At 39.8% G+C, this 23,079-nt stretch overlaps 2 protein-coding genes across 11 annotated transcripts; one reads left to right on the top strand and one right to left on the bottom strand.

Annotated features, from left to right (window-relative positions):
• Positions 1-950: 950 nt before the first annotated feature.
• PAK1IP1 (PAK1 interacting protein 1) lies at positions 951-9,498 on the bottom strand. Its single transcript, XM_035549779.2, has 10 exons — positions 9,343-9,498; positions 8,501-8,663; positions 7,407-7,527; positions 7,237-7,311; positions 6,535-6,587; positions 5,926-6,071; positions 5,739-5,836; positions 4,104-4,203; positions 2,387-2,513; positions 951-1,624 (listed from the first exon to the last, which is right to left on the bottom strand). Exons 1-10 carry the CDS (start codon positions 9,418-9,420, stop codon positions 1,464-1,466), a joined length of 1,122 nt encoding a protein of 373 aa, XP_035405672.1. The 5' UTR covers positions 9,421-9,498; the 3' UTR covers positions 951-1,463.
• Positions 8,885-22,682, top strand: LOC118249644 (tRNA selenocysteine 1-associated protein 1-like). Of its 10 annotated transcripts, none has more exons than XM_035549782.2 (11): positions 9,568-9,687; positions 10,415-10,589; positions 12,008-12,092; positions 13,071-13,147; positions 13,242-13,372; positions 13,918-14,049; positions 14,958-15,077; positions 17,274-17,469; positions 17,992-18,037; positions 18,850-19,018; positions 22,365-22,682. In XM_035549782.2, exons 4-10 carry the CDS (start codon positions 13,118-13,120, stop codon positions 18,984-18,986), a joined length of 792 nt encoding a protein of 263 aa, XP_035405675.1. In that variant the 5' UTR covers positions 9,568-9,687; positions 10,415-10,589; positions 12,008-12,092; positions 13,071-13,117; the 3' UTR covers positions 18,987-19,018; positions 22,365-22,682. The 10 variants fall into 10 exon arrangements, with proteins under 10 accessions (XP_035405682.1, XP_035405679.1, XP_035405691.1 ...); XM_035549783.2 differs by lacking the exon at positions 9,568-9,687 and adding an exon at positions 10,094-10,292; XM_035549789.2 differs by lacking the exons at positions 9,568-9,687; positions 13,071-13,147 and adding an exon at positions 8,885-9,273.
• Positions 22,683-23,079: the final 397 nt, after the last annotated feature.

Genomic DNA, 23,079 nt, shown 5'->3' with positions numbered 1-23,079 from the left:
ACCTTCAAGAAAATATTGCTATTGTGACATGAATAATCTCGTAACAGCCCAGATGATGCCCACTTTTTTTCAAGTGTCAGAGCATACACAGAGTTAAACTGGAGTTACACCTTACTTTACAACACACAGACTGCATTCCTGTCTCCAGATCTGGCTCATTCTTCTTCCTGATTTTCTCTTACCTTTTCTCTAGCCACATGAATAATGAAGAGCATACTGTTATTAAAGTGAATATGGATAAAGTCTAATTCCAACTACCTTTTGAAAACAGAAGAAATCATGACTACTCCAGCAGTACAGAAAACAACATTAAAATGCCTTACTTTTAAATAAAGAGAACTTTTAGTAGAGCTATCTGACTTTGTCCTGCTCAACTTTGTTTTTGCCACTGTGTATTTGTAATAAGACTTAAGACAAAATCCTGTTCCCACTGACTGAGAAGGTCAGGAATTCACTTTTTAAGTACAAAACAGATGGCTGACATTTTATCAGAGGGACAAACATTTCAAATGTTAGATCAATTTTTTTTTTTTACAACATGGCTCAGATCAAGGACTTGAAAAAATATGGGAACAGAAGAGAAGGTGAAACCCTACTGACATAAACACTTCCATCTAAACATATGTAACATATTCTGACCAAAAGATTTCAATGATGTGAACCTGTAAATCTAATCCATCCATCATATTTCATTAACATCAGTATTTTGGCACTTCTTGAAACTACATGGTGCAAATTTTTTATAAACTCATTTGAGTTGGGAAAAATCAACTCCTGGAAAAAACGGGACCTAGACTATATGTCAGGGTGCAAGGACTTCAAAAAATAATTAAATGCATGGAGCATACAGTAAAAAAAACAAACATTCTACTTATAAACCCTATGTAAAAATCCATGCTGAGAACTAAAAATCATTTTTTGTGAATATACAAATGAAAAGTTTAAAGTAATTTTAAATTAATTATTTTTAATTATTTAAAGTAATAATAAAGTATTTAAACTAATTTTAATGTTTCTTTTTACAGTAAGAGATGTATGACAAAGGCAGATCCTATTGAGGGAACTGAACAGTAAATTTCTGACACAAAAATGAAAAACTGTAGGTATTTTTAATATGCATGTAGCTGAGACATAAATGTAACTGAGACAAGTTTAGCTATTTTTATCATTTTAGCTGGCTATTTCAAAGTCAGTTAAAAAGTGTATGCTGTTGTAAACATAAAAATATAAATATTACATACTATGAATTTATTTTTGCATCATTCTTTTAGGAAAAGTTGCCATCACTTTTACTACCTCCACAAATGATGAGTCAATTTATCTGGGTAAAAAAAATAATTACTTTTAATAATCATATCAGTTCAGAGGTATTTGTCCTGCCAGAGGACAAATTTTACACATCCTTTTAAAAACTACAGCAACACCAGCATTTGTGTCTTATTCAGGAGATAAAGTAGTTGCCTTCATTCTGAGCTATTGTGTTTCTTTTTCTTCTTTTGCGGTGGGGTTTCCAATTTTCGCTTCTTCGTAGTAATTTTTCTACCTGTTTTCGCTGTTTTATCACTTTTATCTGGCCAACAAACTTTCTTTTTCTTGACTATCGATGATTTCTCATCTTCATTTGCTGAAAAAAAGCAAGAAATTATTCACTCTGATACTTGTTTCCCCTTTGTAGTCTAAAATGGCACAGAGACTTCTTGTATCTCCCAATAAAAAAGAGGGACCATAAATAATATTTTATTTCCGGTGGAACATGCAATTTATGCTACTTCGGATTGTGATGTGAAAGTATGTAAAGATCAAGTATGTAAATAAATTACTATACAGGAAAACAACAACAACAGCAAACAAACAAACAACCACCAGCTAGTCAAACAAAGGAAAATCCCTAAGCCAGACTTCCTAAGTTTTCCAACTGCATTGGCAGTTTTGTTCATAGCAACAGCAGACACACATTTTTATCAAACATGATTCTCTTCTTATCTGTCTCAAAAGCTTCAGTGTCTTCCTCTGTACGTTATTGCAGCAAGGAGAAACAAAACTTTTATACAATAGGAGTGTAAAGAGGCTTATGTCCTCTATATATCATGTCACAATACATCATGTAATAAGTTTCAACATACAAAAGAACTGTTGCCCTCAGTCTCATATCATCACTCAGTCCCTGTGTCTGTCTTCTTAGGCTAGTTTCCATAGTTGTGGCATTATGTGCAGGCTTGAGACACTATCAGATGGGAATGAATATCTGTGTACTACTTGTCGATGTCATATCCCCAATTCTTCACGCTGCCAAAACTTTTTCCAAGGTATATAGTAAAAACCTCTTGCTTGCTATCTTCTATTTCACAGCTGTATTAACAGCTGAAAACACAGACAATTCTATTACCTTGAGATGATGTTGCTGTCTTATCACAATTTTCCTTCGTTTCTGAACCTTGGTCAAGCCATACTGCAAGACATGTCAGCCTAGCTTTGGTGTTGACTTCACACAGTAAAGACGGTGCATCTTTAATCTAAAGTTAATATGTGAAAAAAGTTAATTAAACATTACTTCATTTCTGTTTAAATTTATTGAAGTATTTAAACTGAGAAAGTATTTTACTGCCCAACTTCTTTTCTGGAGAATGGTAAGATGCTTAACAACATTTAGAACCAGAGGCTGTCTACAGGTTAATGGTCACACTGTTGCAGTCCTGTTCCTGGTACCATTGCTCAGTGCTGGTTTTATAAAAAACTCGCAGCAGCTTTAAGAGCGTATCTTGATAAGCAAGATCAGTGGGCTTCAGGCATGTAGAGGTGGTTACACATGATAAATAAGTAGATGAGTCACAGGCCCACTAAAATTTATATATTTTTATATATATTTATATATTTATATATATATATAGAATAGTTAATGGTTTCAGAAGTTTCTCCACAGTAATAGGTGATTTTAGTACAGTTACAATAATTTGAATTAAGTTATTGGATCAGGTTCCTTTTCTACCTCACAATAATATGGCTGCTGATCAAATGTAATCCCTTTCTAGTGTGGTGTGTTTTAAACTGCTTAACTGCACCCATATCTGTCAGCTCTGGGAATAGTTGAGCAAATATCCTATTGCAGGTATCGGGGATAAAACAAACACATATGCAGTATAGCAGCATCAAACTATTAGAAACTATTTGTATTCGGATATTCTACCTCACAGAGCTGGGCAGAGCGGCCCACACAGTTACACAAGGTTTTACAAAATTTTGCCTACACAGTAAAAAGAAAAACATTACACATTTGGTCAAAGTAAAGACAATGTTACAGAGAAAGTTAGAGTTCCTTGATCACTATTTCAATCGTGTACAAGCGGAACAGATGAAGGGAAAAGAGGGATTTTCACTATTGAGCTTGAAAGTATAAAAACCCTCAAGAGGGCTGAAGTTAAAAATAGGCAAATTCAGACTAAAAACATAGAGTTATATATTTGAACAGTTTAAGATACTTATAGTGGAATATATTAGATCCCTTATTATTAGGCATTACATTTTTAAAAATCTAATTCTGACTTTGAAAGACATAGCAAAACAATAAACATGGGAAACTTTGAAGATAAGGCACAATTCCTGGTGGTGCTCAGAGCTGTTTGTAAATACGGCAAGTAAAAGTACCTAGTAAATTAATGCATTTGAATTTTTCAGCAGGACAGCTTTTTGCCTTACATGAACTACCACCACCCTCAAACCATAGATTTTATGTTTTTTAAAATATTAGCAACAGCCACCAGCACTACACAAATTCACAGTGGTCCTTAGAGCACATGTAACCATTTAGATAGTTTTGTCAGCTACATCTGAAGAAAAGTATGATTTCATGTAAAGAGGAGAGCTTCACACTATCATCTGATTTTACAGCTTGTTAAAAAGGTATACAAATATACAAAAATATACCAGTGCATAAAAAAATGTGTAGATATATACATCTGAACATGTAACAGAGAAAGATTAAAACATCCAGATTAACAAACAAAATTCCACCAGTGATTTAAAACTGATCATTATAACAGAACAGCCTGCAATTTTGATTGTCTGGTGTTTTTCCATAAATGCACCAAGCAGTTTAATAGACCAACCTTATTAAGATCCAGATTCCACACTTTAATGTAACCATCACTGGATGCGGTAACAATAACGTGTTGTCCTTCCCTTTCAAAGCTATAGATATCTTTTATTCTGTGAAGAAAATTTAATACTCGGTTACTTTATAACATGACAGTTCACTTCAGAACGGTAAACTGACAGCAGCTGAAGATGAACAGGCAACAGTGTAAAAATCAATTTGAACAGAAAAAACACAAATGACAGACAGGAGCTTCAAAAAGGTAATCTGTTTCGAGTGCTGTTACTTACAGTAGGAATACATGCCTTTATTAGGCAGGTAAAATTCAATTCAGAACACTTTAGTACTCTTAGGCACACACTATTAACCACATCAGTGACACTACGTTTTTACGATATTATGGTTTTGTATTTTGATGAGTTCAAATCAGCACTTGGACAAATGTTTGGTACTCGACAACAACAGAGAATATGTGTAACCCTTCTGTTGTCTGGATTGAGTACAACTGGTTTGGTTCATGTCAATATCCTATACAGTCAGAAACTGTAAAGGCTAAGCATTCTTTGGATAGTCTTGCGGGAAAATACCAGTGCCTAATCTCAGAAATACACAAAATACATAGACCACACAGAGAAAAAATATACAAATGTATATATATAAAAAGACATGATCCGTATAGATACATAAGCATATTACATATATATATAACATGCATTTGATATAAACCCAAATAATTTAGGAGAACTTTTTCTGTTTTTGTGTCTCTACCTACCAGTTCTCCACTGCAAAGCTTTGATACACCAGGACAACCAACCTATGGCTTTAGAGACACCAGTGGCCTCTGAGCAGCTCCACACCAGCCAGATGTGGGGCTCTGTTTCAGATACTGCAGCAGGGATGAGCCTGCTGGGTAATTCAGGCCCAGAACTGCCAAGGGGACAATGGTGACGAGGACTGACCAAGGTAAGACAGTAGGACATCACCAGACGTCTTATTACCAGATTTGCCTGTCTGGTATAGTCCAGTTTTGCAGTGGAAACCCTGTAGAGCCATTTTCATCTCCTGCCTATGAAGCACTGCAGAACCCCATGGTCCCATGAAGATTTTGGTAGTGTAAGTTGTAGAGGCATATCAGTTCAGATAAAAGAGAGCTTTGGGGAGAGAAACAGGGGGAAAAAATCTTCCTCCTTAAAAAAAATATTAACATAGAGCCATACCAGTACATTTGGATTTTATATTTAAGACATAAATTTAGATATGATCTACACTGATCTTATATTTAAGATCTAAGTATTTCATACGCATACTGCACTTAGATTGTAAGTTTAAAACTGTAATATTCCTAATTCTATACCCAGTTGTTTTTGTAACGTGTGTGGAAAGACCAGTATTTGTGCTTATATCAAAAGCAAACAAATCTGTCCCGAATTTGCAATTTAGCACATAAGTAAATTTACTTTTGATAAGGAAACAAAAGCAATAGTAAAATATGCTGAACACTGCAAGTCATGGAACATAGTACACTGAGTACTCAGCTTTGCCATAAATATTTAAGCAGGGAATAAATATAACATATAAATATAAAATAAACATAAATATATATAGTATAAATATAAATATTTATAATATAACTATAAATATAAAATACCTGTTTTCATGAGCTTTAAATTCACACAAACATTTTTGAGAGTCACAGCTGTAGAACCTTACAGTTTCGTCATCTCCGGCTATGGCAAGAATAGAATCCTTGGAAAGGGAAAAATGAAATGCAAGTGTGATTAAATGCATGTGTTTCAATGCAGTTAACTCCCAGCACCTTTCCCTTTTGTACTTACTGTAATAAATCTAAGCGAAGAAATTCTCTTCTCTGTTGTGATAGTGCCAGTGACTGAAGCTGTGTCGAGTCTGTAGACGTCCACTTTATTTGATATCACAGTCACATACCTCTCTCCATCAGGAGACCATTTAATTATGTGGGCATCTGTACACAGAGGAACATTTTTGTACACATGTACACCTTTTTTTGCATTCTATATTGCATGAGAATCTAACAGTAAAAATCTTTATAAGCCACTAGACACTGCTTTCTAGGTAAACCTGAGAAAAATACAGAAAAAAAATCAAGTAACAGAATAAACAAGTAAAACTATGTTTTTAGATGTTCATTTCTGATTAGCAGGAAAAAAAAAAGGAAAGAAAGAAAAATGCATTTATTTAAATGACCTGACATCAAACTTCAAGGGGGAAAAAAAGGATTTTTACTGTAGTGTCACTATGTTTTCCTTCTGGTAAATAACTATTACTGAGGACACGTGCTTGCCTGCATGTGTAAAAAAGACACTGTGAAAGTAGTGTGCAATTAACTGACTTGTTGATTAACGAAATCTGTTTTTCTTTACACACAAAAAAATGTTTTTCTAGTGGATTTAGACTGATAAACTCACTTTGCTTCAGGTTTTTGATAAAGGCTGGTCGTCCTTCTACAAGATTCCAAGTTCTGAAAAACAATATAATATTAATATAAATGATAACGTGCATTCCGGTAAAAAACAGCATAGTGAAACTCAAGTCCTATCTGCTGACATGATGCATCTGAAGGAAGCTTTTAAGTATCTCTGTGCATTTAACTGCCTCCCTTAATGCAGGAGAAATTGATGACTTGATACACCACTTGCACACTATATGGTTGAATTTGTGCTATTTATTTTATAAACCACTGCTTGCAATGCTGGGCCCAAAAGGAACCCAAATACCAATATGCATCTTAGATGCTTAAAACACATACATACGGCAACATGTACACACTGCAAGTTAAAAATTAATTTTCTCACACTGAACAAGACCTGACAGCTTTCAGAAGTTTAAATAATTAGTGTTCCAAAATGCAAATGCATTCATACATCTACAGGTGACTATAAGGAGTAAGAGCACAGCAAGAGGCTAGGAACAGCAGAGACCGTTTTTAAAAGACTTTAAAATATTGCTGGTACTCTGAACTTAGAAAGACAAACCAATGATCTCACGTTGAAATATGTTTTATCAGTGCTGCACAGCCTAGTCACAACATGGAATTGTTGTTTTTAACGGAACTTACAGAGAGTTACTGAACTATGATTCTCAGCATTTCTTCATCAGTTTCAACTCACCTTAATGTTTTATCTGTTCCTACTGACAAAGCTAGTTTCCCAGAAGGATGAATAGAAAGAGATGTCACATGCCCTCTGATAAAAACAGAACAATGTATTAGCCACATATATTATTTACAAGGAAAATAAACACGAAAACTCATGTGAACATGCAGATTTAAGAAACTCACTTATGTGCCTTAATGGATTTCAGGCACTCCCATCTCTTTGTGTTCCAGATACAAACTAGTCCATCTTCAGCCCCGCTCAGTAGATGTGAAGTACCATAGAACTCCAGACATGTTATTGTGCCTACAAATACAAACCAGAGCTATCAACAGTGTTTTACATACTGAACAGTTACCACATAGAATGTATTAGTTAACAGAGATGCTTCTAGCATCAAAACATGCCAGCTAGTACCCTACTCTTGGGAAAAGCTAAATTATTTCCCAAGTATTTCTTCACAAAACCAAACCAACTTTCTTGTTTTGTTCAGTCACTGATGTGCTCTGTTAGTACCCCTGTAGCCATATATGTCTGAGCTCTGTCTGGTCCGTTCTCTGAAACAGCAGTTCTCAACCACTGTGGTGTACGTGATGCACGGCCTCTGTCCCAGGTATGCAATGTTTTTACATCAAAGCCCTGCTCTTGACACACAGCTGAATTCACGGGTACCATGTTCAGTCTAGTTCCATGTGCTTCTTGGTTATCAGGAGAAAAAGGACAATCAGGATTGAGCTCCATACGACCCAAGCATGTTTAGTTGGACTAGCATTAACTGCTGTTTTCACAGCAGTAATTTAGCAGGCTCACAAAGTAGGCAATGTCCAAGGTTAACTCTTCTGGTGTCAGCAGCCTGCTCTTACACACAAACTGTTTCTTTTGGGTGGCTGATGTGTGTCTGTGACAGGACAAGGACACTGGGAAAGATGATTGTTGGGAGCAGGCATGCTCTAGATAAACTGTCCTTGTAGAACAAAAATCACTCATGAGGCATTTGTTGGCCATAACTTCTGAAGGAGTTTAAACTGAAAATAATTGGGAGCAGCAGCTATATTTGTGGGCTGATGCCCAAAAGAATTTGTGGATTTTTACTCTCAAAAGTTTATCTTGCTTGTATCATCAGGCCATCATGGCTACAATACCATCACTATTAAAGCCTAACGTCTTATTAAAAGTGTGGCAATTTAACTGTTCTTCAGAGACGCTGTTCATTACCAGCCGTATGTTTCACCTATGAACTTCTATCCTTAACGCTCACCATGAAGAAAAGCCCCCTTACCATTGTGCTGCAGCAGTGCCCCATGCTCTATCTTTTTCTTCATATCATAGATCTGGATTGTCTCATCCCTGCTCCCAGTGACCACGTATCTGTTATTCACGGCTACCGCTGACAACGAGGCAGTGTGGGCATGATGTGTAAAATCAGGGACAACTGTCCAGGACTGTAAACAAAACACAAAGCAAACGTGTCTTTCTGAAGATCGCTGTCTTCATCACTTCAAGATTGTCAACTGATTTTTTTTTAAAGCAGAATTTGAAAAAGTGTAAGTGCAAAATGTGAAGAAATTATACTTATGCACCAGGTTTAGTGGGATCCTATTTTGTTAACGTGCTTGTGAAATTACGATGAGTGATTTAGGTGTCTGCACCACCCCTTGCGCACAGCGCTGGGTTTGGACGAAGCGGTGTGTGAGCAACAACCTGTGCAAAGACAAACCTGGAGCCAAGGAGGACAGATCCCCCTTTCTCCATCACCACAAGCTCCTCACACACCTTCCACCCAGCACCGGCCCTCAGGGGCCCCCCCGGTGCACCTCTTTTACCTCAGGTCCGCGCTGATAAGCCCGAGAGGAAAGCATCAGCGGGCAGAGCACCCCCCACCCCACAACCCCGGGGACCCCTGAGAGTCCCCAAAAATCGAGGTGGCAGCGCCCGCAAGCCGCTCCCACAGCCGGGGGCCGAGCCTGCCGCCGCGGGCAGCCGCCCGCCCCGCCTCCGCGGCCATTTAAGAGCCCCCCCGGAGCCGTCTTGGCGGCCAGCGGCGAGAGGACGGTGAGTAGCGGGGCAGCAGCTAATGGCGGCCGCGCTCCCTCCCTTCTTCCCTCCCCTCACAGCCGTTACCTCGGCGGGCAGCGCGGCGAAGCCGAGCAGCACCTGCTCGTAGCAGCCCGCCACCACCTCCATCGCTGCCGCCGCCATTTCGGGGCCCTGACGCCCTCGCCGCCCGCCTGTCCCCGGCGCTGCCCGCGCGGCTCGCAGCCGGCGGCGCCTCCCCGGGGAGATGGCGGCCGGCGGGCCCCGCTCACGGCGGGCTGGGGGCGAGGCGAGGCGGCCAGGGGAGGGGAAGGGAAGGGGAAGGAGGGCGGTGGGCACAGGCTCGGCGCCGGGCAGCCCGGCGGGGAGGTCCTGGCGGGGCGGAAGCGGGCTGCGGGGCCGCTCCCGGTGGCGACGCGGAGGGCGAGAGACGTTAGTACCGGGGCCGGGAGCGGGGAGCGGGGAAGGGGAGCGGGGAAGGGGTCGCCAAGCCGGGTGCGGGGCTGTGGGGGCGGCCTCTGCCCTTTCGTCCCGCCGGGCCGGGCCCCGCGGGTGGGCCGCGTTCCCCCTCCCGCTGCGGGTCGGGGGGGGGAACAGCGGCAGGCCCCGGCCGCGCAGGCCGCCTCTTGCAGCCCTGTTTTATTTTATTTTATTAGTTGGGTTTGTTTTATGGCTTTTTATTTATTAGCGCGCAGCACAATAATAAGCGGGGAGCGCGGGCCGCCGGCGAGGAGCTCGGCCGGGCGGGGCGCACTTCTGGCTGAGCGGCCGGGGAAATGCGTCACGGCTCGGCACGGCCTGGCACGGCTCGGCACGGCCCGGCCCTGCGCCGCCATCCCGCTGCCTGAGCAGAAATCCGGCTCCTGGGACGGCCGAGGCCTCCCGGGGCCCTCCTGTCCGCAGTGAGCCGTGCTCACGCAGGCGGGTTTAATCGCCACTAACGCCGTCCGCTTTGACGCGCGCCTGACTTCTTATTGCTGGCACAGTCCGGCCGAACGGCTGTGTAATCCAGCAAAGGATATACGTGAGTTGTGGAGGTTAGAGCCGCCCCGCCGTGCTTAACACTAGCTGCAACTGTAGCCCGATTAAAAGTGTATATGGAAGGTGTTACATTCCTACCAGCTCTCTCAACTGCTTTCTAAATGTTTTTGACTTCCAGTGGGAAGGAGCAGCAATCAAGATTGGACGGGGAAGAGTACGAAACCAGTTTTGCATAAAGCTCCATTATAGCTGTGATCGCGAAGCTATTGCGTCACACGCACTCTGATAGCTTTTTGCAATAAAAGTGCTTTGTGGTGTGTGGAGTCCACTGTTAGATCCGCACTAATAGAGCGGTAAGTTTTCTAACAAAAAGTAAAAAATTACACAGTGGTGAAGCCAAGAATTCTTAAATACTAGTATTTCCAGTGTTTAACACATGAAGATGGCCCCCTCTTAATAAAAGTAAGGTTTGAATTTAAAGTAATGTTGCCATGGGGCTATTTTTATTAATAATGGCCTCTTTAATGGGAAAAACAAAAACTTAATTCTTTATAAGTATAGTTAGTCAATAATCTCTTACTAAACCTAACCTTTACTGGTACATACCTGTATTTAAGGGCTTGTTCTTGACAGCTTTCTTGGATACAGAATGGGAATGGAGATGAAGCGCATGGTTATCCTGTGTAACGCTATGCAGGGATATTCTAACGGTATATGGCTGTCCTATGTTGGATTAGCATAATCAGTTCTCAGAAGTAGTGCTCTGAAGTGTTCACTTGTGTGAGCAAGCCTTTAAGGCATTACAAACACTCTAATTATTTTGTGCATGTGGATTTGACCAGCCAGTTCGTGCAATGTTATATAATTTTTTGCATGGTAATGGGAATTAATATTTCAGCAGTCAAGTATCTACATAGAAGAGAAATATTGGATGTGTGGGAGGAGGAAAAAAAAAAAGCAGTGGTGAATGAACAATTGTGTGCAAGGGGATACAAAATATTCTGTAAATGCAAATGTTTTCTATGGTGGTTTGTATCGGATGAATGACCGTGAAAGAGCTTAAAGAAAGGGTATCAGTCAGTGAAGAGGTATGTACGCCTCTTCAGTGAAAAGTATAGGATTTTAGTAATAGTGGTTAAGTCGCTTTGTGGCTAACTCACTGGGGGTGAGTGAAATGTGTATGTGGAAGAGGTGGAAGACAAGATGTACCTAAGAAAAGGTGCAGAGAAGGGTCATAATTGTCTGTACTGTACCCTGCTTTCTCTTACATCTTTGCTTCTTTAGCAGGTAGGAAGCACAACTGCTTGTTTTCAGCTGTGTAACTGGTACCACAAGCAGATACAACTTTTAGTTTGGCTCTAAGTGTGTGTGGGGGGACTTGAGGAGTTGTAGAAAACATTAAAGATTATATTTTTGTTGCCTTGTTTTTAATTATTTTAGAACATGGAACTATTAAATTATAATGCTGCATGTTCCTTTAGAAATAAGGGTAAGGTGTAGGTCACTTAAAAGCTCACAGTTTTATAGTGTCTTGGACAATGTGAAAACTTTGTGGACGACTACAATTTAAGAAAGTGAAGAAGACTTCTAATTGTAGTCCCCTTGGCTATATATCTTTTTTTGTCATTGCTAAAGCAATTGAGATAAATCAGAAGTTAAATTCCCAAGTTGTGAATTAATAATATTAAAAATGTTAGACAGGGTGAACATCTATGAAACTAACTGACCTCAAAATTAAGATAATTTTTGCCCCTTCCTCACCATTTTTCAGCTGAAGGACTGCAATAAATTGAACGTTTGCAACTGCATTCCTTGAGAAAGACAGAAGACAGACTTTTTCAACCATGGCAAACCAGGTAAGATCTTGTGGTGAGAAATTCAGGTTTGTAGTGTCTAAATGGATCCCAGAACCATACTCAGAATTCCTAGTAAATGTAAAGCTGAAATAGCTAGCTCACTCTGAGTTGGGTGTTCTAGTCCTATGATTTCCTCTGGTAATTTGGTAATTGGTGGTTGTCCTCTGGATGCTTGATCATAACAACCGAAGCAGGTTGGGGGCAAAACATTAAGCTTTGCAGTTTGGATTATTTGAGCATGAGTTCTTCTGAAGGATCTTGCGAGTAACACTCTCTATATAAGTTATGTAGAGGTGTTCTAGAGGAAGAACACTAAAGCCTGCGTAAGTAAAAGTTACTGAAAAATGCCATTCTTATTTTTGGAAATCCTTGTTCTTCAGAATACTAAATGAGGGAGGCAACCTGTGTTAATACGGCTGTTTCTCTCCTCTTTTGTGTAGTTACTCCACTTCCTTTTTAACTGTGGCTTTTCGGGTGTTTTTTATTTTGGAGGTGCTTTTTTACGCCTCTTACTTCCTGGCCTTGCATCTGGGTTTTTAGTTTTCCCCTCAGCCAAGTTAGTGCCTCTTCCTGGTCTGCTTTCTCCTTGCGTTCCATTAATGGGCCTCCTGTCATTGTTCCTGGCCTGAGGGAGTGACTGGCAGCTAGGTAGTGAGGAGAGGCATCTCACATAAGCAAGAAGAAGTCCTAGGAAAGGGGAGATAGGGACAGATGAGATTGCTTCTGAGCAAGAGTGATGATTTTTCTGCCTGTTCATCACTCACTGTGCTACTGAAGACTTTTTTTTTTTGAGAGTCCAAGACCTCAAATGGAGCACAATCCAGTCCTAAGCTAATTAACACATAGGATTGACCAGCATCGAAGGGCTAACTGCTTTTTTCCTAATTCCAAGAGGAAGCTGTCAATCCTTTAGCCAGCTTGACAAGTCAGGGGAATATGGCTGTTCATACAATCCTTTGGCTCTGTTATTTTTGCCAGGCGTTTTCCCCAGAGGCTGCTTTCCCTCATGGGAGGCGGAGGGAGAAATGGGACCCCAGGCTTCTTTCAAGGGCAAGGTGAATATGGGGAAATCACCTGTGGTGATGGGGAGTGGGAGGGAGGAATGTAAATGAGGCTAAATACTATAGAGGTGTTTTTTTATCCCAACAGGACTTGCTTGGGAAAAAACGAGAATGCCTCCAGGCCTACAGCTGGTGGAGAACACCACAGAAAAAACGAAAGAAAAAGAACAAAATAAAACCAGGAAGAATAGAGTTTGTTAGTAGTAGTAGTTCAGCCAGGTAAAAACCTTTTGAAATGAGAAACTCTGACTTACCTGTTTGAATTGATAGTGAATGCCATCACTCCATTTTAAAATTCTAAAATGGCTGGTGTGGTTGCATATATGCTAAATGTTGCATTGGCAATACGTGTCCATAAACAATAGTTTATTTGTAGTTGCTCTCTCCCATGATCACTGGGAAGCGGTAGCAAACTAGTCATAGCTCCTTTGAATCGTGGTTGTGGTTTGAGTTAATCATTTTTCTTGGTATTTTTATGCTTCTTTCTTGTTTGGACAATAAACTGTGCTTCTTTTTGAAACAAATTTTTACAAGTTGTCAGAAAATGGGTCTTTGCTGAAACAGTAGAATAGACCCAGAGTAATGGAAAACTTTTGATTGGAGTGGTGGCGTTGCAGTTTTCTACGCAACTCAGTAGAGTTCTGCACTTAGTACTCCTTACAGATTTGTCTCTTTATTTGTCTGACGATAACTAGCTGTTAATATAATGGAAATCAGCTATCTTAGTCTTGAACTTTAAAATTGTTTTCTCTCTCTTTTTAAAGACCGGATTATTCAATATTTGTTGGGGAGCTTACTCCAGAAGTGGATGATTTCCAGCTCTATGACTATTTCCTAAAGAGGTATCCCTCATGTATTGACTGCAAAATAGCAACAGACCTGCTGGGATATTCCAGGTAATTCCAGTGCGAATTTGTAATGTTATCAGTATGTTCGCTTCTATAAGCGATATGTAAGAACTTGCGTCGGAACTGTTCCAGTGTTTTTTTCTGGGGCAGGAAGAGTGAGATTAGTTTTTAGCGTTGCTTTTCTTAATAGCACAGATCCTTGAGTGTTTCTAAGAGCTTTCTTGTTGGTTCAAGCAGTTACTGTGATAAGCTTCAACTTAGCCATATGCATATCTACATGGGAAAAAAAAAAAAGAATAAGAAGCTGGGAGAAGGAAGAGCTGTGCACTGAAATCAGCGCTGCTGTGTGTCTACTTAGTCATCTGCAATACTGAAGACAAAATAATTCCTACTTTGTTTGGGGAAAAGCATAAGCCCTGGCAAATCTTAGGGGGTTGGGTGATGGAACCTAATGTTAGCAGTAAATAAAGTTTAGCAGAAACTACTGGCCATGCAGTGAGTCAAGCAGGAATGAGTGAGTTTGCTGTTCAGACAATGCTGCCTGTAATAGACTAATTCAAGAAACTTTTGAGAAGGCAGATACAAAAAAAAAAAAAAAGAATGCTAGTGTTATGCAGTGGTAGGAGTGGGTTAATGCTAACTGATTAACTGCTGTATATGCAGAAATATGGAATCTGGTTACTTACGCAGATAGCACTTAAAATGTATTGTTTTGCTGGCTCTCAGTGAGTTGCATCTTAATGCTGTCAAGGAATAAGCTTTTTGCTTCTGGCCCAAGTTTTTTAATTTGGTGAAAGCCTTTTCTGTGCATGTGCACATGCCAGAGAGGTTGCTTAAGTAATAGAAGCTATAGTAGCTGCTATCTTCTGTTTTTTGTAGAAGACAGAAATTGAATTCATTAGTTTTGTAACTGTTATGCATACTAGAATTTGTTTTCTCCCTTTTGAAAATTGTAGAGGGTATGCCTATGTCAGATTTGGTGAGCAAGGTGATCAGATGAGGGCACTGCAAGACTGCCAGAATGCACCAGGTCTGGGGGGAAAACGAATCCGGCTGAGCATAGGAATTTCTAAAAGGTAACCAATGAGTTGTGCATTGATACAGTTATTCTAAATAATCAGATTCTTGTAGCTCTGCCTTTGTAAAGTCTGTGGCCCTTGCTGTAATGGCTGTACACAGGATGCAGTCTACAAAACCAAAAATGCAGAAGTACTATGTTTTTGACTCCCTGGATTCATCAACCTGTTTCAGGATGGCTGGGGGAATCCAACTGTTAAGTCTAGCCAGACAGTGCAACTTGGGCTTAGCTGCCATTGTAACCAGCCTTGTTTCTCAACAGTAGCAAAGCTGAATGCATTCGTAAATATTTTCAGGTTTGGGCCTGTATAAGGTAGAAGGGACAACAAGTGGTTTTATATGCTAGGGAGTTCTTGTTCTTAGACCTTTCCCTCTAGTTTGAGAGAAGCACATAACTAGTTTTACAGTGGGTTGACAGGAAAGAAGTGGGGGGAAAAAATGGGAATGCAGGGAGAAAGTCAAAGGAGTTATTACTAGAACAGGTTTAGAATACTATTCTTTGCTTTTCATGAGCTTAGGGCAATGGGGAGTTTAAAGTTTAGCACTTCCTGAGAGGGTTTCTTACTCTACCGGCTCAGTTCTATCACTTATTTAAGGCAATTCAGGTCTCTGAACAGTTAAAGAATTGATACCAAATTTGATGAACTTTGATCCAGGATACTGACAAAACAGGACTTCATATAAACAATTCCAGTATGTTCATGAGGTTAGCTTGTGTGTTCTGTTAAATAGTAAAAAAAAAAAAAAATAACACTTCTGTTTCTGTTTACCTAGCATAATTCTGCAAATGTTGCCTCCTTCTGCTTTAGAATGGAAATGCTCTTCTACAAGAGAGCACTGTCCAAAATTCTTTGCCAAAATTTTTTTATTAAAATAATATTTTTTTATTTTGAAAACAAGAATAAGCCACAAACATGTTTTCTTGCTTCGGCTATCCAGAAGAATGTCAACAGTATTTTCAGATTTTCCTTCCCTACAGAACTGTATGTAGGAAGAGTGCAGTTGGAAGCAGAAGACGTAAGATGATGTATCTTCTGTTTGTTTACTACAGTAACAAGACAATGGATTACCTCTTTATTAGAACTTGTGTAGCTTTACAGTATTGAAACAAATGTAGGTATTAAAATACACATCAGTAATACGTTTCTGAATGGCTGAGTACCATGCTCTCTTAGCATTGAAATATCCAGCCATTGGATTAGTTTGTCACTCATGTTTGCTTAGTTTGGAAGCTATTTCAGAATGCCTTCAGCTTGTATTTTTCACAAAAAGCATAGAACTCGCTTCTCTGCATCCCCAATTCAAGTCAGAGAAACTGGGCACTGCAAACACAGGAGGTCTGCCTGCACAGAATCAGTGAAGACAAGTCTAAACAGCAGATTTTTTGAATATGCATCTGGGTTATCTGAATGTTCTTTATGCAGTGTACATCAGTTTTAGTACAGATAGCACTTGTCTTGGTTCTTGTCATTAGTCTGAAGCTGCCCCTGAGAAAATCTTGAAAGGGAAAGTAGTAAAAACTAATCAGCTGGTCCTTTCTTCTTAAGAACCAGTGTATTTTGTAATTCTCCCACTAATAAGGCGTCATACTGGACAATTGTGATTATGTTGTTAGGCAAGACTGACTTCACCTGAGTGGTATAGTTGGCAGCTGTTGAATGTTTAATGGACTTTAAACAAACAAAAAACAACAAAAAAATTGAGCAGGTGGAGGTAGACATGGCAAACTGACAGGCAGTGTCAGATGCTTCTTTGAAATGGATAACCTGACTCCATTCACTTCTTTGTGGAAATAAGATCTAGTAATTAACCAAACAAAAGATAGAAGGGTTAAGACTGCATCTTTAAAGCAGCTGTGCTTGATAAATGTCTCTGGTCTTAAATCAATCTTTAGCAAAGCACAGAGACTTAGCAGCAGCTTGCTTATGCCAACGCTAAAAATACTTGATGTATACAGGTAACCATGTCAAGGCTCTGGAGTTAATCCATGAGAACAATTACTTCTGGTATTGGCAAAGGTGAGGATGCTTGCTTCTGTATAAATGAGGTTTTGTGCTGTGACTTAAGCTGTCACTTAGGTGACTATTTAAGAAAGCTTCCTTTTAAGCTTTGAAGTATGTAAGCTGACAAATTAAGTTCAGAACTGGGTTTACAGTTTATTGTTCTCTAACTGTATGCAACTTCTCATGTTTCAGACTGAAAGCAGAATTCCAGCGGTACCAGTCATACAACTATAATGATTATTACCAAGATTATCAGAACTACTACTCGCAGTGGAGTTACGATGCTTACGCTGACTACAACTACGGCTCCTATGCTCCCTATGACAGCATGCAAGCTGTTGGAGACTGCTCTTTAGGAGATGCTGTAATGGCTCCAGCTGTTTTTGAGGTGAAGATACTGCACACTTGGTATAAAGAAAATATTTCACAGATAATACGTTGTACAGATTTGTGTGAATCAGCAAAAAGAATACGAAGTTGAAAACATGCTTTCTACTTAGTGTGAAGTTAAAATAGCAGATTCCATTCAGAGTTTGTATTTAAGTGCTTAAATACTAAATCCATAGAATTAGTGATTTATACACCATTATTTGTTCATGCATACCAAATAATGGTTTTGACAGCATAATTGCGTATGCTTCTTCTGTTCTGTTCTTCTGATTTGCTTTGCTTAAAGCGAATTAAACAGTTGTTGTAAGTGGTCTTATTGTGGTCAATTTATCAGTTGTGACCTCTGGAAGTCCCTTCCAACCTGTATTGTAATATTGGCTTTCTTCTAAAAATAAGTAGATAAAATGCCATCTATCCTTGTCCTTGTAGGAAGAAGGAATGGGTTGAGACTGCAGCACTTTGAATCTGTGATGCTTTCTGGAATGAGTTATGATTAAACTTAGCCTTTTCTGTCTTTCAGGAATCTTCAGTTATGACTGAAATCAGTGATGACCTAATTACTGAAGGTAATAAGGGTTCTGTCATCGTCACTTGAGTTTAGCCATACTTGTGCCTTTTAACAATACAAGCCAACCTCTACTGGATGAAGAACATCTTGAAAATTCAGCTGAGGTCAAACCTCTGTGGGGTTGATCTGCAATCAGTTGGGGTTTTAAAGCTGATACAGCATACGCTGACCGCATCAAGTAAAACGGGACACTGTCAATGCTTTGCAGCAGGTTTCTTGTAACTGTGCCTTCATTCCCATTTGAAAATGGTCTAATACAGTATTTTGTTCTTTGTATTGATTCCACTAAACAGATTCTATATTAGAAACTCAGTAATATGCAAAAGCTTTGTTCTCCACCCTGAGGTAAAAGCTTATGTTGCAGATTCCAAAAGGAGGATTCAGCTTGCACTTACAAATACGGTACAAAACATATTTGTGTCCTGGAAGGTTTGCAAAGTTCCTCACGTGGAGGCATTTTGTGTTTAGAAACTATCCTATGTAACATGTATTGCAGTAGAAGTGAATTAAATGACTCTTGGGAAGGTTTCATGGCTAATTATCCTTAAACATTATCTTTACTATCTTAAACATTGTCTTTATCTTTATCTTGAAAGACAATTATAGTCCTAGCCTTCTAATATACAAATTCCCAAAAGTTGGAGTTGTGAGGCTCAAAATTTTAGAGGTCTAAATACCTCACTAAAATTAGTAGATCTAATAGCTTACTACACTTAGCTTAAAATACATTTTATTAGCCATTTCACATAAAGTTTTTTTGTGTGCATGCCTCAGATTTGATACTTGTACTTACCAGGCTTTTATTTTCAGATCCACAGCTCTACTTGGATGTTGATGAAATGAACAGACAATTCATGGAGACAAGCGAAGAACTCTACGATTCACTCATGAATTGTCACTGGCAACCTCTGGATACGGTCACTTCTGAAATCCCCTCTGCTATTTAAGTGTCTTATATAGCATGACCGTTATGACCAAGGTGCTAAAACTACATTTCTTCTACATTATTCTAGCTCATAAGTTTTAAAGCACAATGATAGGTTGGGTTTTTTTTTTGCTATGCTTTTGACAGTTTCTGTAATCTTTTTGTTCATCACTCTCTTCTTGGAGCATCATGAAATCATGTAAATATTCTAGAAATGTAAAGAGTTAAATGGGGTCTAAAGATAGACTTGCCTGTGTAAATAAAAAAAATTTGTTTCTGCAAACCTGCCAGCAAGGGATTTTACTTGTACCTGTGTGCAGCACGTTCTCTTCTGGCTTATGGAATTTAACAAGGTAGTAAGGGTATTTCATCTGCCTTTATTTTTATATGGGCATTAGGACACAAGCAAAATCTAGCTTTCACTTGTTTTCCTGGTTACTTAGGTAAGTGACAAGCCAAGCCTTTCATGTGCTTGCTTAGATTGGAAGTATATATGGGAGACACTCACAGGCCTTGCTATGGAAACACCTGTGCCCACTTTTTCCTGCAGGCTGCTGGCTCTAACTGTACTACTGATATCTGCTAGGTCAGCTAAAATTGGCGTATAAATATGGTATGTTAAGCATATGGAAGTGTAGACTTCAACTGCCATAGCTACAAACATCCCATGGAATGAGGATGATGTCTGCTGGCACTCTGCATCAGCATTCAGTTTTCCCTTGCCCTTCTTGCTGTTAGACTTCTCAGCTGACACTTTACAGCAAAGAAATTGCTACAACATAATCCATGTTCTTAAACCCCCCCAAAAAAAAAACTTGGAGAAAACAACTTGCTGGTTTTCCCTCCTTGCTGGCAAGGAGAGAAAAATAGTCCACCAGGAACAACAAAAAAATCGTAGTAACAGCTCCTTAAGTTATACCCTCTGCTACCCTCTCTAATTTCTCTGGTCTTCCTTCATTCATGGTAGTGAAGTTTTTAAAGCTTTGGTAGAAGGATGACAGTACTCAAGTCAAAGGAGATGAGAGCAATGAGGAAAGCTTTGCTTTAAGCTGGAACAGTCTTGCGAGTTGCTGCCTTTATGCTGTTCTTATCTTGAAGGGTACAGAGTATTTTCCAGTCATAGGGACTCCATAACCCTATGAGTATAGAGAAATAGTTGCTAATTAACACTGTATATAATTAAGTGAGGCTGGAAACAAAAGAATATTCTTCCAAGAAAAAAAAGAAAGCAGAAATTACTGTACTTAATAGCTGTGGAAGCTGTTAAAGCTAGTTGACACAGTTCTGGTACTGCCATGTGTGTTTTGGGGGCAACATAAACCATAATTGCTGTGATGGCAGGTAAGAATCAAATTCTTTTTTATGGCTTAGTGTAGTTAGTGAAAGTAGTGGTCATAAGCTGCATGCTGTTCTTAAATGTAATACAAATTCTCTTTTGTGACTCCTCAGTACTTACAGGCTACTTCTAGCTGATCACCAGAAACTGCTTCTGTTAGCTATTAGCTGTTGGGTTTTTGCTAGGAATACTTTCAGTCCTGAATTGAAATGATGACATCCTGAAACAGAAGAGGCTCTTGGAGTATTGTAGGAAGCACATTCTTCCTGGTTTTAGTGCAGGTGTACATGTAGGAAGAGACAGAAGGCAAAGAACCTCACATAGGTGGAGGGGGTGAGGTGGCATCACAGTTAGAGCTGTTGTAGTTAGCTCTTTCCAAAGCATGAAAGCAACATGGCTGGGAACAGGGATTTGTTGGGTTGCTTCTTTGTGTGAGCCAGTGAGTCTTTTGAGGGGCAGATTAATAAGAATATGACATAAGGTAGAGGTGGAATAGATGAAGCAAAGAATCTGCGTGGGAAAAGGGTTGCTTGTATGTGTATATGGAATTGTTTCAGGGGACTGAGCTGGGGCAAATTCAAGATAATAGATGCAGCCTCCTTGAATTTGGATGGCAGTGCTGAAGCTTCAAAACCTTACAAGGTTTGATGCCACTTCAATTGTAGTGCATAGCTGTGGTACTTGAGCTCAGAAGTGCAAACTGCACAGTTACGCAAAGGATTTTTTAATCTATTTTCTTCAACGTGAGCAGCAAAACATCTTCCAGGAATGTGCCTGGGTGGTAAGCTGCTTTGACATGGCTTGCTTTGCATCACCAAACGCAGTAGTTAGGTTGCATCGAGTACTTTGTGGAAACATTCATTGTGTTGTCAACCAAAAATGTGATGCTACAGATATGTGTTGGCCTGGCAGAAGCAGTGTGAAGTATCAGTGCGGTTTTTTGGCCGTTGAGAGGTTGGTCCATAGCATGTGACCTGTGTAATGAGGGGCCCACATAGATAGGTGACTTCATTAAGTCTGATACTGTGGTGGTGTATGACCCAAGGCCCTGAACGTCAGAAAATCAGGCTGTGGCCACCTATTTTATGCAGACTTTGCTTATTAACAAGGTCTCTACACTGTACGTTAGAGACGTGCGCCTTCTTTTCTGGACCTAGATAGTGAAAATACCAGTTTTGTAGTTCAGTGAATGAGATTGGTTGGGCTGTTTGTTCTCCAGAGCTGAAAAATGTTGGGAGTGTATTCTCTTGGAGTCCACATAAATGAAAATGATGAGAGGAAGAGAACGTTGGTTGCAGCCCGTGTGCTACTGTTAAAGTAGTTCTCTGTCTTTTTCTCTCTCCTGAGACTTATTAGCCTATTGTCCTTTCCTGTTAGGAGCGCATACCTGGCTTGGGATGGTGTGCGCAGTGCAGATTCTTTGCCGTAAGAGGACAGTGAATGCCAGACTTCTTCCTGTACTGCCATGTTAACCATGAATCACAAATTCAGGAAGCAGTGGTTGCATCAGAACTGCTAGAATGCTTTGCGGAGTCTTTTTACTGGGTAAACTTACAGCTGCAGTTACAACTTCCAGCCTGTATTAGCTGAACACATCGTACTGGTGCCCACCATCAGTTTGACAAAGATGGGATTGCAGTAGGAACTTGCTTTCTTCCTTCTTTTTAATTAAACAAGTCTTTGAAGCAACTTTTCCAATACCACTATATTTCACTTCTTCCAGGTATTTTCTGTTTTACTTAGCTGAAATGTTTTTTTTTCTTCCAAGCTTGATGATGTTTTCTACAAGAATATCCCGTAATGATTTCATAAACTCTTTTCATTGTACCTAGCTGCAATAGAGAGTGCTTTTATTCAAAACCCTGCTGGTTTTTTTTTCAAGAAGTAGTGGGGTTTTTCCTATTTCTTCACTGATGGAAAAGGCTGTAGGACGGTAGCTTGAGGGGCTACTAATCCTGTCATCAGTGAGCCGGGAAAAGGCAGGAGTCTGAAACGGGTAAAAAGTACTTAAAAGGATACAAAAAGAGTAAATGGTACTTAAGCCGTGAATGTTTCTTTTTGCAGGGATGCTCTGGACCAACCGCTTCTTTCTAGCGCTACCTCAAAGTAACTTGCAGATAGAACTCACAGGGAAGATTGATCAAATGGTGATGATCGCTGTCGTTCTGCTGGACACGCATATACTTGCCTTTCGTTTTGGCTCATTTTTAATACCAATTAACTTCAGTGACTCACGTTAATAGACACCGTTTGACTGCATTGGCAAATATTTCTGAGTCATCAGTGTCATTAAAGGCCTGTCACCCTATGGAAATCCTTCTAAATAAGAAAAATGGAATTTAAATAAATAAATAAAGCAGCATCTGAACTTATGAGCAAACATAGCGTAGCTGGCTTTGACACTGATCTGGAGGAGAAGAATCACGTTATCACATTAATATGGTTGCCTTAATAGGTTTGGTGTACGTGAGGGAGGGAAGTATTATTTTATGGTTGCCTAGCTATTACATGTCCGATGCAGGAGGGGTTTTAGTCAATTCCCTGAGCACGTATTGTTGCAGAAGTCAATGATTTCACTGCCCAATGTCAGTTATTAAGGGCACAATTTATGTCCCGTTATCATTTTATTTATTTATTTATTTTCTGTGGCGGAAATCTTGTCACGATGCCCGTCTTTCCCCTGCCATAAGGTAGAATTTAGCGTGACAACTGCTTCCCGGACCAAAGGGGCCACGAATCCGGCCTAAAACACTGCTTGTGCGTTGGTTACCGGTGCGGG

Source organism: Cygnus atratus, chromosome 2 (assembly GCF_013377495.2).
Source record: "Cygnus atratus isolate AKBS03 ecotype Queensland, Australia chromosome 2, CAtr_DNAZoo_HiC_assembly, whole genome shotgun sequence".
Classification (NCBI taxonomy): domain Eukaryota; kingdom Metazoa; phylum Chordata; class Aves; order Anseriformes; family Anatidae; genus Cygnus; species Cygnus atratus.
This window is presented reverse-complemented; position numbering and strand designations above follow the sequence as displayed.

What these genes read in the sequence shown, in the direction of transcription:
- PAK1IP1 (XM_035549779.2), bottom strand. Translation starts at nt 9,420, where the DNA reads ATGGCGGCGGCAGCGATGGAGGTGGTGGCGGGCTGCTACGAGCAGGTG. An exon ending in TCGCCGCGCTGCCCGCCGAG is followed by an intron (nt 8,664 to 9,342) that starts GTAACGGCTGTG and finishes TTTTGTTTACAG; the next exon opens with TCCTGGACAGTTGTCCCTGA. An exon ending in CTTCGCTTAGATTTATTACA is followed by an intron (nt 5,837 to 5,925) that starts GTAAGTACAAAA and finishes TCCCTTTCCAAG; the next exon opens with GATTCTATTCTTGCCATAGC.
- LOC118249644 (XM_035549786.2), top strand. Translation starts at nt 13,118, where the DNA reads ATGGGACCCCAGGCTTCTTTCAAGGGCAAG. An exon ending in AGGCTTCTTTCAAGGGCAAG is followed by an intron (nt 13,148 to 13,241) that starts GTGAATATGGGG and finishes TTATCCCAACAG; the next exon opens with GACTTGCTTGGGAAAAAACG. An exon ending in TGGCTCCAGCTGTTTTTGAG is followed by an intron (nt 17,470 to 17,991) that starts GTGAAGATACTG and finishes TCTGTCTTTCAG; the next exon opens with GAATCTTCAGTTATGACTGA.